The 18176-nt window shown below is 49.2% G+C and overlaps 1 protein-coding gene across 2 annotated transcripts in view; it reads right to left on the bottom strand.

Moving 5' to 3' along the window:
* Positions 1 to 695: 695 nt before the first annotated feature.
* EPHB2 (EPH receptor B2) overlaps positions 696 to 18176 on the bottom strand; it is a 228142-nt gene continuing 210661 nt past the window's right edge. For both annotated transcript variants that reach the window (XM_049878222.1, XM_049878223.1), the window contains exons 10-16: positions 9664 to 9786; positions 8816 to 9063; positions 7405 to 7620; positions 6332 to 6481; positions 4064 to 4257; positions 1587 to 1742; positions 696 to 1027 (exon numbers count right to left, since the gene is read on the bottom strand). In XM_049878222.1, the coding sequence (XP_049734179.1) occupies positions 919 to 1027; positions 1587 to 1742; positions 4064 to 4257; positions 6332 to 6481; positions 7405 to 7620; positions 8816 to 9063; positions 9664 to 9786 (1196 nt within the window). In that variant the 3' untranslated portion in view covers positions 696 to 918. The remainder of the gene's footprint in view (positions 1028 to 1586; positions 1743 to 4063; positions 4258 to 6331; positions 6482 to 7404; positions 7621 to 8815; positions 9064 to 9663; positions 9787 to 18176) is intronic.

Below are 18176 nucleotides of genomic sequence, written 5' to 3'. Positions count from 1 at the left end.
ACAAACCCAGACATAGGATCAATCCTTCTCGATGGCAGTCGTAGCTGATGGTGGTCCCTGCAGCACCTGTCCTCCAGGTGGGGCTGGTGGGGGCAGGCGCTCATGCGGGCCAGACCAGCGGGCCGGGCATGACACATACGTGGAGCTGCAGCTGTGCCAACCGGCCTGGTGGGTGGCCATCCTCAGGAAGGCTGACCCTTCTGGTGTCCCCATGTTCTCCCTGGCCCAGGAGGACAAAAGCCCCTTTTCAGCCCCATGAGCTAACAGGAGAAATGGGTCTCTTTCATTGGAGTTTCTAAAATCGTCTCCAAAGTTAGGAAAATTCTTCCATTTGCCCAGTGGCAATGGGAATGGATCTTCCTGGGGTGGCTCCCAGGGCGATACCCAGGGTGGCTGCCTGTCCACCTGCCCCGTCTTCCTGGCGCTCTGCTGTTGAGTGAGGCCTGAAAGAACAAGCCAGTGAGCAGGAGAGAAGGGCGGCCTCTCTCCCCCTTCCTATTTGTTTTCCTGAAAGTGTTTCTTGGCTCTAGCCAGGTCACCTTCCCAGAGGGAGTTGGAGAGAAACTGCTTTTGACCTCCAGTTGGACAAATCGCATGGCTCTCCCAAGCCCTTTCTTTTTTTTTTTCCCAAGAACAGTCATCGCTTTCCTTGTGAGAATCCTCTTTAAAAAATATTCCTTGTACTTCCCGCCCCCTCCCAGGATAGATTTGCTTTTTCCCCCATTCTCTTTTGTTTCCATCGTTGAGTCGCAGGTGTTCTTGGTGGCGTCTCGTGGCTGGAGTGCCGCTTGGTTCTTCCTGGTGCCCGTGGCCTCCTGGCAGGTGGCTGACCCTGCGGTGGACGGACAGCGGGGGGGCCCCGGCGGTGGGCGGAGGGGGTGGGGCCTGGAGGGAGAGGTGAGCCGAGGCAGGTGAGGGTCAGACCTCCACAGACTGAATCTGGTTCATCTGTGCCCGCATCACCTGGATACTGTTCAGGATTTTTTTCTGGTGGCCGGCCAAAGTGACCCCAACCCGAAGAATGTCCCTTTGGGAGAAAAGGATGTGTGTTAGGGATAGATGGGGGTGGAGGGGCTTCTGTGCCCAGTAGAAAGCTGCCTGGGTCTCTCCAGGGGTTTGTGCTTAAGAGAGCTGGCGGGGGGGAGGTGATGGAGATGGGGGAGTGGATGGACATCCAAAGCTAGAGTGGGCGACTGGGATGAGGTGGAGGGACACCTGACTGGGAGTCAGGTTGTAGGTGCACTTCTCTGCTCCCCTACTGGGAAGCGGAAGGGAGCTCACATGTACTAAGTAACCACCGACTTGACTTCTCCTTTAATCTTTCTACCAACCCTCAGCTTATAGACAAGGAAACTGAGGCTGGGGGAGGTTCTGTGACTTGTCCAAGGTCACATAGCCCACAGGTGGCAGACAGACCTGGATGTGAATCCAGGTGTGGCTCCAAAGTTGGTCTTCTTGCCCCCTGGTCTCTCCACTCCTAGCTGGGATGTTGTCTATTCCCCACCTTCCAGAGCCCCCTATTTAGCTGGAGGGTGGGAGTGGGGAGAGGCAGTGATGGCGGTAGGTAGACAGGGCCAGGCACTTACTCCATCATCATCTGCGACACAACGTCGAAGGAGGTGAAGCCGGCGTTGGCAAAGCTCTCCTTGTACTGCCCCATCTTGATGGCCTCCAGCCACTCGTCCACTGTGTTAAAGCTGGTGTAGTCGGGGATGGTGCGGTCCAGCAGCGGCAGATTGATTCTGGGGGTGGTGGTGGGGTGGGCAACAGAGATGGTCAGGGAACATGCTTGCAGGGAGGCTGAGGGTAAGTATGTGTGAGCTGTGAGTGTGTGTGCGCATGCAAGCATATCCATTTGTGTGAACATAAGGGAATGTGTACGTCCAAGTGTATGTCTGCATGAGTGCGGGCATGAGTCTGAACCTGTGCGATGGTGTGTATATATATATATATATATATATACATATATATATATATATATATATATATATATATGTGAGAGGTCCTGGGTGGTGTAAACAGTTTGTGCACTATGGCTAAATGGAAGGTTGGTGGTTCGAACCTAGCAAGCAGACTTGGAAGAAAGGCCTGGTGATCTGCTTCTGTAAAAATTACAGCCATGAAAACCCTACGGAGCACAATTCCACTCTGACACACACGGAGTTACCATGAGTCAGAATTTACTTGACAGCAATGGGTTTTTGTTTTTTGGCTTATATTTGTGGGAACGTGATAGCGAGGGTATGTGTGCAGGAATCAGAGCTGGGGTCTCCTGGAAGTCTAGGGGAGCCTCTGCTGGGGCTGCTAAGAGCCTGGACCAGTGGTGAGGCAGGGGAGACTTTCTTCCTATGCTAACTTGCAGGAGCAGGATTTCAACTGGGCTAACTGGGCTGATTCTTCACTGCTTCCTCCCCCAGTGGCATTGTCCACTCTGATTTGTGCTCCAGGAGGCTAACGTTGTGGACTGCAGCTCCAAAGTCTAGATAAGGTTGGTGGCACTGATGGGAATGACTTCCTGGCTGGCAAGGAGTGAGATGAGTCCCGTGAGGTTGAAAGTGCAGGGTGATTTTAGCAGGATAGTCAGGAGTGGCTGGCGCAGGGTCATGGGGAGGAGCAACAGGTAGATGCGAGCAGGAAGGTCGCTTGGGCATGAAAACTTGGCGGGTGAAGGATTTGGACACAAAGAGCCTCTAACCATAGCCAGACCTGGATCCTGAGGACATCAGGATCCCAAGAAGCCTTGTGGGACTGAGGGTCCTGAAAAGTAAAAGCATGTGGGGCTGGGAGTGTGACCTGAGACAGCCGCTCAAGCAAGGCAAGGCGTGCAAGGCAAGCACTCTGGGACCCCTGGAGAGAAGGGGAGCACCCTCTTCCAGTTGAGCCAGTCTCTCTGGTTTGGGGGAGGTGACCCAAGTGTGGGGGGCATGTATGTGTGTGGGGTAAGTGTTTTGAATGTAGGTGCGTACCCAGGGGCTTGTGGATGTGAGGGCCTGAGACTGGTATGCATCTGTGGGTGTGGGATTGTATGTGTCTGTGTGAGCATGAGCAAGAGTGTCTGTGGCTAATTGTGTGTTCATGTATGTGTGTAGGACTGTGTGTGACCCTGAGTGTGTGTGTGTGTGATGTGTTGATGAGGTTACAAATGTAAGTTGGAGGGTCCAGGGTCAAGGATTAGTATAGTTAGAGAAGAAACTTAGTAATGAGTAAATCTATTAACCAACCAAGATTCTGGACCCTTTGGTGATTTTTCTTAAATGTTGTCCTCTCAGGCTGCTTTAAAGAGCCCTCACTAGTTTCTTTAGGCAGGCCAGCAACTCACAGGCCTCAGGAGCTACCTGTGCCCCAGTGCCCCTGCCTTTTCCTCCTGCCACAGCTCTTCCCTATCTGCCCCCCATACTCGCTGAAGTATTTCCTGCCATTGCACCCGGCTCGCCTCCTCCTGGAATTCCCTCACTCAACCCTTCAAGAACAAGCTCGGGCTTGAACACTTTGCTAACGCCCCAACCCCTCGCCCCTCTCTCCTGTCCCCAGGTACTTCCTCTACCACGCAGAGTGTGCGTCCTTCTCCTCCTCTGCACCCGAGGCAGTGTAGGTGCCCGAAAACACTAGTCCCATCCTTCCCTGACCCCAAGCTGAGGTGGGGAGCTTCTGCCTGTACAGGGCAGAGCCCTAAAGGCGGCTTACTCCTTAAAGAGGGAGAGGTGAGGTGGGCGGGGCCGAGGCCCTGGAAAGAAGAGAGGGGAGGGGCCGGGGCCATCCAGGGAGGAGAGAGGTGTGGCTGGGTCGGTCCCGAGGGGGGGCGGGCCAGACTGGGAGGAGGGGGCGGGGTCAAACGGGGTTGGGAGAAGGGAGGAGTGGGCGGGGCCAGAGGGGAGTCTTCGGAAGGAGGGACTGGGTCGGGGTAGAGGCCAAGGATGGAAAGTGCCGAGAGGAGAGGGGCGAGTCCGGGGCGGGACCTTACGGGGCCAGGGTGGGACCAAGGCTTAGGCTTGCTTAGAGGAGGGGGCGAGGCCGGGGACGAGCGTACCGGGAGGAGAGGGGCGGGGCCGGGGCGGGGCCGTACCCGGAGGAGACGGGTGCCATGGCTTTGAGGCTGTTGGGGTTGCGGATCATCTTGTCCAGCGTGTTGACTATCTGGCCGAACTTGGGCCGGTGGTTGCGGTCCTTCTGCCAGCAGTCTAGCATGAGCTGGTGCAGGGCGCTCGGGCAGTCCATGGGAGGAGGCAGCCGGTAGTCCTGCTCGATGGCGTTGATTACCTGAACACAATACAGGGGCAGAGGGAGGTTGGGCTGGGTCGGGTGAGGGCATCTGCCCTCCTGCCTGGCCCATCTTGCCCTCAGTGCATTGCAGGCCAGACCTAAGTGGTTGCCATGGCAATGACCTCCACTTCCTGGAGGCACCCCCAATGATGGGCCTCATCTGGGCTCCTACCTACTGTCCTCTGGGTCTGACCCATCAGCTTGCCCCGCTCCCCCAGTCTCAGACCATCCAGTGCCCTCAGATAACCTCTGCCTCAGAGTTCCACCAGGCTGACCTTCCTGTGGGCTGTTCCTCCCCATCTGACATCTCTGAACTCCCTCTGGCTTAGATGGCCCTGAGGACTCCCCCCTCTGGCCCCTTCCTTGCCCCCAGGGTGGTCACATGCTTCCAGTTAAGTGCCACTTACAGCTCCAGGTAAGAGATACCTTCTCTGTCAGGCCCCATAGTATGGCCGTGAGCCTGGCTGGTACCCCCTGCCTGCCACTCCCACCCAGCTTATGTCAGAGAAAGGAGCTCAAACATCCTCTCCAATCTCTTCTCCTACCAAGGCCAGATTCTCCAACCCTCCTGTGGTCCCCTTCCCTGCTTAAGAAGCTTCTTCAAGTCCTTCCTGTTCTGCTTTGTTTCCAATCAAAACTCCTTGGGTTGACTGTCAACACCCCATTACTGAGCCTCACCAACCTTTCTGACCAACTTTCCTCTCCACTGCTCCCCAACACAACCACTTGTGGTGGTAGGGCAGCCAGTCTCATTATCCCACCTCTGGGCCTTTGCTCAGGCTGTTCTTTCCCTTGGAAAGTCCTGACATCTCCAAGTTTCATTGCTATTGAGTCCCACCAGTTCTGTGAAGACTCTCTTGAGTGATCTTGCCCATATTGCCCTTGCCTCAGCACCTACAACACCTGCCTTCTCCAATTTAGTGCTTGCAGTGCGATGGGTCACTTTTGTGTGGCCTATCTTGCCATGGTCTTGTACTTCCCACCCAAGTGATTGGGTGGGACTGTGTAATAGGTAATTGTCGCCCATCAAAGAGATTGGTAAGTTTTGCCATCCTGCTGGGCTTGAAATGAGCCACCCCAGAGGCAGGAAGGAGAAGATCCCACCACCACCAAGGAAGAACAGCCAGGAGCCAGCATGTCCATTGGATCTGAGATCCCTGCACTGAGAAGCTGCTGGAACCAGGAGACACAGAGAGAGAGAGAGAGAGAGAGAGAGAGAGAGAGAGAGAGAGCTGTAACGCTGAAGGCAGTAAGAAGCAATGGCAGAGACCCAGCAGCAAGAAATGGTGTGGTGGGCTTCCCAGCCCAAGAAGAGAGAAAGAGTGCCTTTGGGCAGAGGCCAAGGGCCAGGGAAAGACCTGCCTGCGAGCCTGGCAGGGAAGAGGGTGTCCTGATGAAAGAACTGTATCCTGCGTGTTCCTGACCCTGAATGGTGACTGTTACTTCCCTAATAAACCCCATAACTATGAGTATGGTCTGTGAGTTCTGTGTGGCCATTGCAATGAATTATTGAACAGAGCAGAGGAGTAGAGAGTGCTGTGGGAGGGACGGTTGGTGTCAGAATTGGTAAAGATGGTGGAGAAAGAAGGCATGGCTGACTTCTGCCTCATAGGAATCAGCCTTGGGCTGTTCATCTTGGTTCTCCTTCCCCCTTGAGAAGTTAGAGGAGGTCAGATACTGCCCCCATGCTATTTTTACACTTGATCATCGAATTTTCTGATATGATATCTGGTTCCCTGCGTATTTGTCTTGTCCCCCCAACTAGTGGTAAACACCTGAAGGGAAGACATGGTCTCATTCAGGGTTGGCTATAGGTGCATGCATCCTGAAGATTTGCTGATTTGGGGTTGAGTGGGCCTTCTCTACTCCCTACGCCTGGAGAGTCCAGGGTCCTGTGTAGAGGTTTGAACCAGCCAACATTGGGCTGGAAGCTGCCCTGGCAGCCAGGCTGGGATCTCAGAGACCTTTCTTTCATCCCTGGCACAATTCTGGTACAATGCCAGAAATTTCCTATCTTCTTCTCCCGCTCTGGCTAGCCAGAAAGGCTCTTCCCACCCCCTTAGAAACTTACATCCTGGTTGGTCATGTCCCAGTAGGGCCGCTCCCCGTAGGACATCACTTCCCACATGACTATCCCGTAGCTCCACACGTCGCTGGCCGAGGTGAATTTCCTGTACTGGATGGCTTCCGGGGCTGTCCATCGGATTGGGATCTTCCCACCCTGGGGAATGGGAATGGGACGGTTGATGGGTGAAGGCTGATCTGTGTGTCCTTTGCTCTCAATACTGCCCACCCCAAGTCTGTGCTGCATTGATCGTATGATGCACCTTCTTGTTCCCCAAGGTCACCATGCTGCTTCAGACCTCTGGGTATTTGCACATGCTGTTCCATCTGGATGGAGCGCTTTTTCCCATTATGCCATCTGAAGACTTCCTTCTCATCCTTTAAGTCCCTCTAACTCTTAAACTTCCAAAGAGGTGATCACGCTCCTTAATCCTAAAACTGCCTTGCATCTCTCTATCCAGACGCTTATGACACAAAACAGTACTCAAATTATTTGCCTCCTCGTCTGGCTCTACTTGCACTAATCTCTGTGCCCTTTGATGGCAGGGACTGTGTCTTATTTCTTTCTGTTTAAAACACTTCAACAACCCTAGCTGCTTTCAGGGCAGAGTCCTGAACTTGGGCATTTAAGAGCCTCTAAGATCTAAAAAAAATTTTTTTTTTTTTAAGATCTAGCCCCTGCCTACCTCTCCAGTATCACTGCTCACTGCCTTTCACCTTTACAGCCTGGACTTGTCAAGTGATCTTGTCTTCTGCTGTGCTTTCTACCTGGAGGCCCTTTCCTTCCCTTTTCATAGGGCAAACTTACTGGCCCTTCAGATATCACTCCCTCCAGGAAGCCTTCCACTACCTACTAAGGCTGGGCTTCTTGGTTCATAGCACTGTCATTCCATATTGCTCTGCACATCCGTGACCCCCACCAGTCTGTGAGCTCCAAGAGGGAAGGATCTGTGGTTATCTCATTCTGTGTTCTCAGGGCCCAGCCCAGTGCTCAGCAGGTGTCAGTGAAGACGTATTTCAGGGAGAGATGGATATCCACACTGGGCACAGGTGACCCCAGTGTGCCCGCTTATATCTTACCAGGGCGCTGGTGTAGGTGGGGTCTGAGGTATCATCCTCCAGAAAGCGTGACAGCCCGAAGTCAGACACCTTGCAGACTAGATTGCTGTTAACAAGGATGTTGCGGGCGGCCAGGTCGCGATGGACATAGTTCATGTCTGCCAGGTACTTCATGCCAGCCGCGATGCCCCGCAGCATGCCCACCAGCTGGATGACTGTGAACTGCCCGTCATTTTGCTTTGGGAGAAGTCAAGAAATTGCTGAGTGAATGGAAGAGCAGAAATCAGAGCTCTGGACAATACCCTAATGGGGGACCAGAGCAAGACCCTGCCACCTGGCCCTGGGCTCCCTGTAGGAAGGACTCGGATGCCCAGTGACCTTAGAGAGGCCTATGAGAGGCTGACTTCAGGGCTGTGAAGAGAACATGAGCTTTGAAGCAGACACACTTGGTTTGACTCTGGCTCTGCCCCTTCCTGGCTGTGCAACCTTGGACGAGTGATCTAATTTCTCCAAGTCTTGGTTTCCTCATCTGTATGTTAAATGGGGTAAGTAACACCCACTTCCCAGGGCTGTTTTGAGAGTTAAATGAGAAGGTACAGGGAAGATGCCTGGCATATAAAAAACCAAACCCACTGCTGTCGAGTCAATTCCGACTCACAGCAACCCTATAGGACAGAGTAGAACTGCCCCATGGGGATTCCAAGGCTGTAATCTTTATGGAAGCAGACTGCCACATCTTTCTCCCACAGAGCCACTGCTAAGTTCAAACTGCTGATCTTTTGCTTAGCAGCTGAGTGCTTTAACCACTGCATAAGTGCTTAATAAATATTTGTTGAATGGCAACCAGTCCAATGGTATGCTTCTGACTCTCGGTCCAGTGCTTTGTCCAGCATATTGTCTGTGATCTCCCAGGAGGCCTTGAAATTTTCCTCTCTTGGCTTTGTGCTCTCAACTCCCCTCTCTGGCCTGTACAAAGTTGGGAAAATCCAGACTTTGATGGGAACTCTAGACTGGTGGTCAGGAGACCTAGTACCAGTTGTGGCTCTAACCTTGACCCTCTGGGTGACCTTGGGCAAACTCTTCCTCTCTCTGAGCCTCAGTTTTCCCTTGTGCATAATGAGAAGACTGGCTAAGAGCATGAATAACAACCAAGTTTCAGGCTGTATGCCGACACTCAATGACTGACTGTGGCTTCCTGGGGAACCATATTTAGAAGGATTTTGAGATGGTCTCTGGTCTTAGTGGGAGGGAATACTGTGATTGATTAGCAATGCCTGCCACAAGTGAAGGAATGGAGAGTGGCAGCATGTTTGCCATTCCCGACCTATAGCTTTTCTAAGACCCTTTCATGCTCTTCTTACAGTATGAATCTATGTCCATATTCCTTGTCCTGCCCCACTCATGGACCTCTGGCACTCTCCATTTCTCCTACCCGGAGGAAGGAGTCCAGGGAGCCATTCTCCATGAACTCAGTGATGATCATCACGGGTGTGCTCTTGGTGACAACGCCTTCCAAGTGGATGACATTGGGGTGGTCGAACTGGCCCATAATGGAGGCCTCGCTAAGGAAGTCCCGGCGCTGTTTCTCAGTATAGCCCGACTTGAGTGTCTTGATGGCCACAAAGATCTCTCTCTTGCCTGGTAGCTTCAGGTGACCACTGCAGACCTCGCCAAATTCTCCTGGTACAGACACACCGAGAGAGATAGGATGTCATTTACCAGATGGGAGTGCCACCTCCGTGTTCCCTGTCACTTCTGCTCCTGGGGCCTGTAGGAGCTCTTCCTCCTCAATAGTCAATTAGTTTTCTCAGACACAGACCTATTTTAGAATGTGGGGACCTCCCAAGAGGAAACCCAAGGAGACCCTGAAAAGTTCCAGCCACCTACGGGAATGGAGAGTAAATTCTTTACGCATGTTATGAATTTCGACTGGGAGTATGGGGGTGAGGATATAGGAGGCCTGGGGAGATAGGGAGGGGGACCATGGGTTAGTGGGAAAAGCAGGAAGCACTGGAAAAGAGTCCAGAGACCTGGGTTCCAAACCCAGCTCAAACTCTGACTTTTTGTGGCAGCTCCTTCCCAGCCCTGTACCGTAGTTTCCTTATCTGTTTGACAATGTGGTTTTACTGGACGACCTCTGAGGGCTCTTTCATCCGAGACATTCTGAGTCTTCAGGTCTTGGAGGGCCCTTAAGGCCCCTGCCCCATACTCTACCCTCTCACTTCTGCCCCAGGATTGCGGATGGGGCAGTTCCCGCCCATTGCAGAGGACCCCACGTACCTGCTCCAATCACCTGCTCAATTTTGACACAGGAGACGTCAATTTCCTTGGCAAACTCCCGCACTGCCTCATTGGGGTCCTCATAGGTGAAAGGGTCAATGTAGATCTTCATGCCTGGGGTCACTGCAGGGAGAAGACCAGGCTCGGTCACATGAACAGACTTAAGATGCGGACAAATGGAAAGGTGAGGTTGGAGACAGCCCCTCCGTGGAGGGAAATGCACTCCTAGTTGGTTCTCATAAGAACTGGGTAACCCCTTGCAAGTCACCTGGCCTCTTTGGGCCTCACTGGGCAGGTGGGCACTGAGCTAGGTAGAAGGGTGAGGAGAACATAGAGATCAGTAGAGATGGCAAATGGGTTCCAGCTCTTGTTCTAACTCTAATTGATTAGTAATGACTTCCTGGAGCAGCTTAAAAAACTGCCAGGATTGATTCGCAATGTCTGCCACAGATGTGGGCATAAAAAGATAGGTAAGCATGACACCTTGTGAAAGAGAGTCGGGGGTACCCAAATAAAGAAAAAGTCAAGAAAGAAGACAGAGAATTGGAACTAAATTACAAAAAGAACAGGCAATAGACTGTGCTTTTTGGGCTCTCATTAACGAGACTTCCTCCCTGTCTTTCAAGGCCTAATTCCAGCCCCCTCTCCCCTCAGGAGCCCTCCCTGGCTGCCTCAGCCCTCAAAGCTAGATCCCAGAGCCTGGAGGGGCTGCCTCACTCAGGGTCTGAGAGGCCGTGGTCCCTGGGCCCACCACCCAGGTCCTCTACTAGCCAACTCTTAAACCTTTCAGGGTACCTTAGTGATCAGCATGGGTCGGCACATGAGGCATGTTAATCTGATGTGGATTTTTATTTTTTTTGATACAGAAAAAGGAAGAAGTAACCTGGACGTCAAACACCCAGCTCTGTCCCTAGCACCGAGTCACCAAAACACTATGAAGGAAAAAAGAAAGATGACCCACCCCCACATTCCCCCTCCCAGCTAACTGGCCTCCAGCCACCCAGACCTCCTGGCCCTCCACACCCATTCCCTCCTGCAGGAGCTGTGACTTTGGAGGGAGCTACTCTAGGAGTTGGGGCCTGAAAGGAATGACAGGACCAGACTGGCACCCAGAGAGCTTTTAGGGGGCTGAAGTCTGTGGGCCATCATAGGGATTGGGTGGGGCATCACCCTGCTTGGCTGTGTGGCCTTGGACATGTCGCTGACTAGTCCCAGCCTCTTTTTCAGACATTACAGGAATCTAGGAGTTGGAACCTCTAACACAGGGTCAGAAAACTATGGCCAAACTTTTTATAACTTTAACTAGTTTTTTTAGAACATAGTCATGTCAATTTCTTTGCTGTTTTCACACTACAACAGCAGAAGTGAGTCATTGTGACAAAGACTGTATGGCCTTCAAAGCCTAAAATATTTAGTATCTGGCCCTTTATAGAAAAAGTTTGCTGACCCCTGCTCTAACACACCAGCTTTATTTTGGATTATTTGTGTAGGTGTTTCTCTAGTTTTTTGGGTCAGGGGCTCTTAATTTGGGCCCGTGAACCACCTGATAGGCTTTGAGGGGGATGGAATCTGGTAACCTCCTGAAATGGAGTGCATTTATTATTCTTATTATCATCATTATTGTTATATTGCCTTTTTGGATTAGAAAAATAATCAATGTTCCTTATAAATAGTCTAAAAATTATGAAAATAGGTATTTTAGAAAATAAGTTACCCCCAATCTACTGTTGATAAGTTTAGAACATATTATATTTCTAAATATAATTTCCCTTTATTATAATTTTATACATACACACATATACATAACATCTGTGTTTGTGTTTTTCTGGCCATGGGCTCCAAAGCTTTTAGCAGAGTCTCAGAGGAGCCTGAGACCCTAGGAGAGGTTAAGAACCACCACCCTAGACTGCGAGTGCCTGGAAGGAAAGGGTGGGTGTGCAATCTTTTCTCATTTCTCCCTTTCCTGACACCCTGCACAAAGCTCTGCACACAATAGGTCCTCAATGCCTGTAGAGCTGAGCAGAGTCCAGATGACCAAGATATAATAATACTACTACTAGTAGCTGTCATTCACCCAGTCGTTTGTCTGTGCCTGATGCTGTGCATTACCTCATCTTCTCCTCCCAAGAACTCTGTGAGGAAGGGATCATTCTCCCCATTTCACACAGGAAGAAATTGCGGCTCAGAGAGGCTAAGTAATCTACTCAAGGCCAAACAGCTAGTGAGCAGCATGGCTAGGATTTGAACCCAGGTTTATCAGACTTGAGCCCAAAGACCAGTCCTCTAAACCACTGTGCTCACTGTCTCCCAGATGAAAAGCAACCAGGATCTGGTTCATGCTTCCTCCTTGTGGAGTATGCAGCCATGACTTTCTCCTCCCCAAGTGAGCCCTCACCAGAGCCCGGAGATGTTCCCTCTCTTGCCCAGATTCACTGCATGACCTGTGGCAACTGGCTTTCCGCTTCCCTCCCAATAACACTGGGGGAAGCCCTTTCTGCTGGGCTGGCTGGGGAGGAAGGACAGGAACGGGTCAGGTCAGGGAGCTAAGGGGGCACACAGCAAGAGCTCAAAACCTGCTCAGATGCCTCTGCTGCCGACCAATTAGATGCTGCCCTGAGCCTTGGCCAGCTGGTTGGTCAGCAGGGCTATCCATCACTGACAGAACAAAGATGAATGTCTTCACCTGGCATTCAAAGCTCTCTATAATCTGGCCCCACTTACAGCTCATTGCTACCCCTACATGCCACCAGGAAACAGTTATTTCCCCAGGGTTCCCAGACACACCTCATAATTTCTTGCCTCTGTGCCTTTGTTCATGTTATTCCCTCCACCTGGAACACGCTTTTCCTTTCTGTCTCTGTGTCCAGATCAAATGCCACCTCTTCTGTGAAGCCTGCCTGGATTCTTCTAGTGGAGCCCCATGCTCTCTCCACAGGCTCTGCAGCCCTGTCTCCACACCCACTCTGGCAGCCCTGATGTCCATATAGCTTTTCTATCTTGTATCAGGGCTCCTGGATAGGCATGGTCAGGGCCCCCTGTCACCACCTTCTGGAACACTCTGCTGCCTGTGAGGACTTGTTTTACCCTCTTTCCCCCAGGAGGACAGGGGCTGTGTCTGTCTTGTTCATGCTAAATCCCAGGGCCTGGGACATAGTGGGCACTCAATAAATGCTTATTGATTGAATATTAACATTACTCATGTACGTGTCTTTTTTCTCCCTCTACACCTATTTGCCTTTGAGAATGTAACGAAAGCGATGAATCTACTCCTTGGAAAAGTATTCATAGGATGTGAACACTCCCATATGTAGCATATCATTTGTGGGTGTTCACAGGTCCTTGGAGCTCTAGGGGTCTGGGAACCCTAAGTTTATGAGCTCTTGCTCTAGAATGTGAGCTCCAGAGTCCATGTGTGAGGGTTGTTGTCGTTAGGTGCCTTCGAGTCAGTTCCAACTCATAGCAACCCTGTGTACAACAGAACGAAACACTGCCTGGTCATGTACCATCCTCAGGATTGTTATGCTTGAGCCCATTGTTGCAGCCACTGTGCCAATCCATCTCATTGAAGGTCTTCCTCTTTTTCACTGACCCTCTACTTTACCAAGCATGATGTCCTTCTCCAGGGACTGATCTCTCCTGATAACATGTCCAAAGTACATGAGACGGAGTCTCGCCATCCTTGCTTCTAAGGAGTATACTGGTCATACTTCTTCCAAGACAGATTTGTTCGTTCTTTTGGTAGTCCATGGTATAGTCAACATTTTTCTCCAAGACCACAATTCAAAGTCGTCAATTCTTCTTTGGTCTTCTTTATTCATCATCCTGCTTTCGCATGCATATCAGACGACTGAAAATGCCATGGCTTGGGTCAGGCACACCTTAATCTTCAAGGTGACATCTTTGCTTTTCAACATTTTAAAGAGGTCTTTTGCAGCAGATTTGCCTAATGCAATGTGTCTTTTGATTTCTTGGCTGCTGCTCCCATGGGTGTTGACTATGGATCCAAGTAAAATGAAATCCTTGACAACTTCAATCTTTTCTCCATTTATCATGATGTTGCTTGATGGTCCAGTTGTGAGGATTTTTGTTTTCTTTATGTTGAGGTGTAATCCATACTGAAGTCTATGGTCTATGATCTTCATCAGTAAGTGCTTCAAGTCCTCTTCACTTTCAGCAAGCAAGGTTGTGTCATCAGCATAACTCAAGGTTGTTAATGAGTCTCCCTCCAGTCCTAATGCCCCATTCTTCTTTATAGACTCCAGCTTCTCGGATTATTGGCTCAGCATACAGGTTGAATACGTGTCAGGGTAGTATACAAGCAAAATAAAACCAAATCTGTTGCTGTCGAGGCGATTCCGACTCATGACAACCCCATGTGTGTTAGAACAGAACTGTGTTCCATAGGGTTGTCTTGGCTGTAATCTTTTTTTTTTCTCAGAATTAGTTTTATTTATTTATTTTTGCCTGTTGAGCATATAGACAGCATAACATACACCAATTCAACAGTTCCTACATGTACAATTCAGTGACATTGATTACATTCTTTGAGTTGTACAAATATTCTCACCCTCCTTTTCTGAGCTCTTCCTCCTCATTAACATAAACTTACTGCCCCCTAAGGTTCCTACCTAATCTTTCAAGTTGCTGTTGTCAGTTTGATCCCATATACCCACCCACTGCTGTCGACTCAATTCTCACTCATAGCGACCCTATAGGACAGAGTAGAAGTGCCATAGACCTTAAAAGGAAACAATGCTCAAGGCAGACAATTTTTTTACTAGTTAAGCTGAACTAATGTTTGGTTTTAAGAAGACTCTAGCAGATATTTTTGATTTAAAGATTATGTCGGGGCAATAATTTTGGGGAGTTCATCTAGCCTCCATGGCTCCAGAAAGTCTGGATTCCATGAGAATCTGAAATTCTGTTCTACATTTCCCCCTTTTGATCAGGATTCTTCTACAGGATCTTTGATCAAAATGTTTAGTAATGGTACTTGGCCATAATCTTTATGAAAGCAGATTGCCCACCTTTGTTCCACAGTACTGCTGGGTGGGTTCAAACTGCCAACTTTTAGGTTAGTAGTTGAGCACAAACCATTTGTGCCACCCAGGGACCTTCAGATGCTTAATAAATACTAACTGAATGTTTGGCTCTGAGTGAAGCCCTCTTTGCTTCCATCACTCTTTAGTTTCATCCCACCTGCTCACAGTTCAGGGCAGATTTACCAGGTACCAGGCCCTGTTCTAGGCACTTTACAGGTAGCAACTCCATCAACCTTTCTAATGACCCTACCTGATAAACATTAGGTCGAACTCTATGAAACTGCCAATATTTGAGTGTTTCTGGCCTACGAAAATGGCAGTTTCATTGGGTCCAATATCCCCATATTTCAGATGAGGAAACTGTGGCCTAGAAAGGTTAAATGACCTGCTCAAGGTAACACAGACACAGCTAATAAGCAGCAGTAGTGGGATTTGAACCCAGGTCATCTGGCTGTAGAGTCTACACTGGTGAGACCCATGCTACCAGTTTCTTTCCGGTGCTTCCCCAGCCTGTCTCCTGGGATGGAAGCTGAGGTCCTCAGGGCCAAAGCCTGGCATGAGGCTGGCTGCCAGGAGGTTGGATGAGGATTTCTGCAGGCAGAGTCTTCAAGAAATAGTGGGCTATTGTTTGGATGATTTACAGCTGTCAGGGTCGCAGACTTTCATCACCCAAGTGGGAGATGCAGGATGAGGGAGGAGGTGGCAGGCATTCTGTCCTGCTCTGTCACTAATAAGGGGCACAGACAAGCTGCTTTATGAGTTTTACTTGAGTATCAATCATTGTGTTAATCCAGCTGTGTGGCCTTGGGCAAGTTACTTAACCTCTCTATGCCTAGCTTTTTTCATCTACAAAATAGGGATAATAAATAACCCCTTTTTTTTTTTAGATTTCACTGGTGGCCCAGTGGTCAAGTGCTCAGCTGCTAAGGTGCATGGTCAGCTTCCATAAAGATTACAGACTTGGAAACCCTATCGGGGAGTTCTACCCTGTCCTATAGTGTTGATATGAGTTGGAATTGACTCAACAGCAATGGGCTTGGACATAAAATTAAAAAAAAAAAAAAATGGTTAACACTGGCACCTACTTTTAGATCAATTAATTTATGAAACTATTCTCTTTTGTAGAATACATGTTAGCACTGAAACAGTTTAGAGAAAGGTAATGGCTAGCTATAAAAAATTAGTTTTGATTGCTGTATTCCCTCCATATTTTGTGTGCACACATGAAAGCTAAATTTCTCAAACATTCTATATTCAGCAATTAAAAAAAAAGTCCATTGTTTTCCACTGTTATGGTCTTTATAAAGGACCTGACTTACAGTTTTGAATTAAAAGAAAAAGGTACTAAGATAGCTTTGCTGTATCTTTTAACAGTATTTTTGTATAGAACAATTTTGAGTCAGCGTGCAAGTAACTTCTTGAAGGAGATTTTGAGGGTTAAATGAGACGCTCTGTTAAAAAGGTTTAGTATAATACTTGTCCCTGGGTGATGCAAACAATTAAGCACTTGGCCACTGACCAAAAGGTTGGAAGTTGGAGTCTACCCAGGGGCGCCTTGGAAGAAAGGCCTGGTGATCTACTTCTGAAAAATTAGCCATCAAAAAACCTATGGAGTGCAATTCTACTCTGATACACACGGGGTCGCCATGAGTTGCAGTCGACTCACTGGCAACTGTTATGGTTTTTGGTTTTAGTATAGTAACTGGCACATAGAAAGAGTTGGCACATAGAAAGCACTGAATAAATATTACCTGTCATAAAGAAGGAAACCTTGTGGTATAGTGCTTAAATGCTATAGCTGCTAACCAAAAGGCTGGCAGTTCAATCCACCAGGTACTCCTTGGAAACTCTATGTGGCAGTTCTACTCTTCCCTAAAGGGCTGTATGAGTCGAAATCGACTCAGCGGCAATGGGTTTGGCTTTGGGTTTGGTTATAAAGAAGGTTAACTGTTGTTATTAAATATTACTATAAAGTACTCTAAAATACACATTAATTCATTTAATCCTCACAACAGCCCTGTGAAGGAGGTAGCATTCCTGCCAGTTTCAATATCAAGATGCCAAGGCTCAGAGAGGTTCAATGATTTTCCCAAGGTCACCGAGCTGGCCAGTGGCAGAGCAGGAACAAGAAGCCAAGTCGATCCTTCTGGCTGCACATCCAGGCTCCACACCTTCCTACTCACCCAGCAACCGCTGAATGATGGCATACTCTAGCCTGTGTGGGTGACCCTGAGCCAGTCACATGTCCCTGCTTCCTCCTCTGTCCCGGCCACACAGGGCTGTTGGGTGGATAGGGGTCACAGGGCTAACAGCATTTTGAAAAGAACACAGTCCAGCTCAGATCTAATATTATGGCTCAGGAGGCAGGGAGCAGGAGCTTGGGTTTAGAACGTGTTGCCCTATGGACATATCCTGGGGTCTATTTTTAAAATCAATCCCTGATGTCACCTGTTTCCTTGCTGCTGACTCATGCTCTAAAAAGCCATGCTCCCAAAAGGCTCCAAGCAGAGGGTGTGAGCCTATCTTGTTCTAGTTCAGCAGGGTGTAGACAGACAGGTGGCTGGGCGGTGTAAATGGCTAAGTGCTGGACTACAGCTAGTAAGCCGAAAGGCTGGTGGGTCAAAACCATCCAGCAGCTCCTTGGGAGACAGGCCTGGCAACCTGTTTCTGAAGTCACAGCCTTGAAAACCCTATGGTGTAGTTCTATTCTGCACACATGGGGTCGCCATGAGTTGGAATGGATTTGATGGCAACTAACAACCACAGGGTGTAGACAGAACAGGACAGCGAAGGGTACATACTCTGGGGCCAGACAGCCTAGGGTTATACCCCCGCTCCTGCCCTGAGCAGCTCTGTGACCTCTTTGTGCCTTAGTTTCCTCACACGCAAAACTATAAGGATTAAATGAATAAATACATATACCAAACCCATTGCCGTTGAGTCCATTCCAACTCATGGCAACCTTATAGGACAGAGTAGAACTGCCCCATAGGGTTTCCAAGTCTATAAATCCTTACGGAGGCAGGCTGCCACATCTTTCTCCCAAGGAGCGGCTGGTAGGTTTGATACCGACATTTTGGTTAGCAGCTGAGCACTTAACCACTGTGCCACCAGGCTCCAAATATATATGAAGCCTTAAAATAATTCTTGGCACATAGAAAACACTCAATATGTTTAGCCGCATTGATATCATGACTTTATTTCTTGGAGAATAGGGAGGGATGACGTAACTACTTTTATTTTTAATGTACAGGTGATTTTTATTTCTGTGTTAATTTGCCCATTTTTTCTTGTGATCCTTCCATTGCTTTTGAGCTTAGAAAATCCTTCTCCATTCAAGTATCAGTTAAATAACCTATTGCCGTTGAGTTGATTCTGACTCACAGTGACCTTATAGGACAGAGTAGACCTGCCTCATAGGGTTTCCAAGGAGCAGCTGGTGGGTTTGAACTGCTGACCTTTTGGTTAGCA

The sequence above is a fragment of the Elephas maximus genome, chromosome 3, assembly GCF_024166365.1.
Source record: "Elephas maximus indicus isolate mEleMax1 chromosome 3, mEleMax1 primary haplotype, whole genome shotgun sequence".
NCBI classification, from domain to species: Eukaryota; Metazoa; Chordata; class Mammalia; order Proboscidea; family Elephantidae; genus Elephas; species Elephas maximus.
Note: the sequence above shows the minus strand (reverse complement) of the source record. Positions and strands in the feature narration are given on the sequence as shown.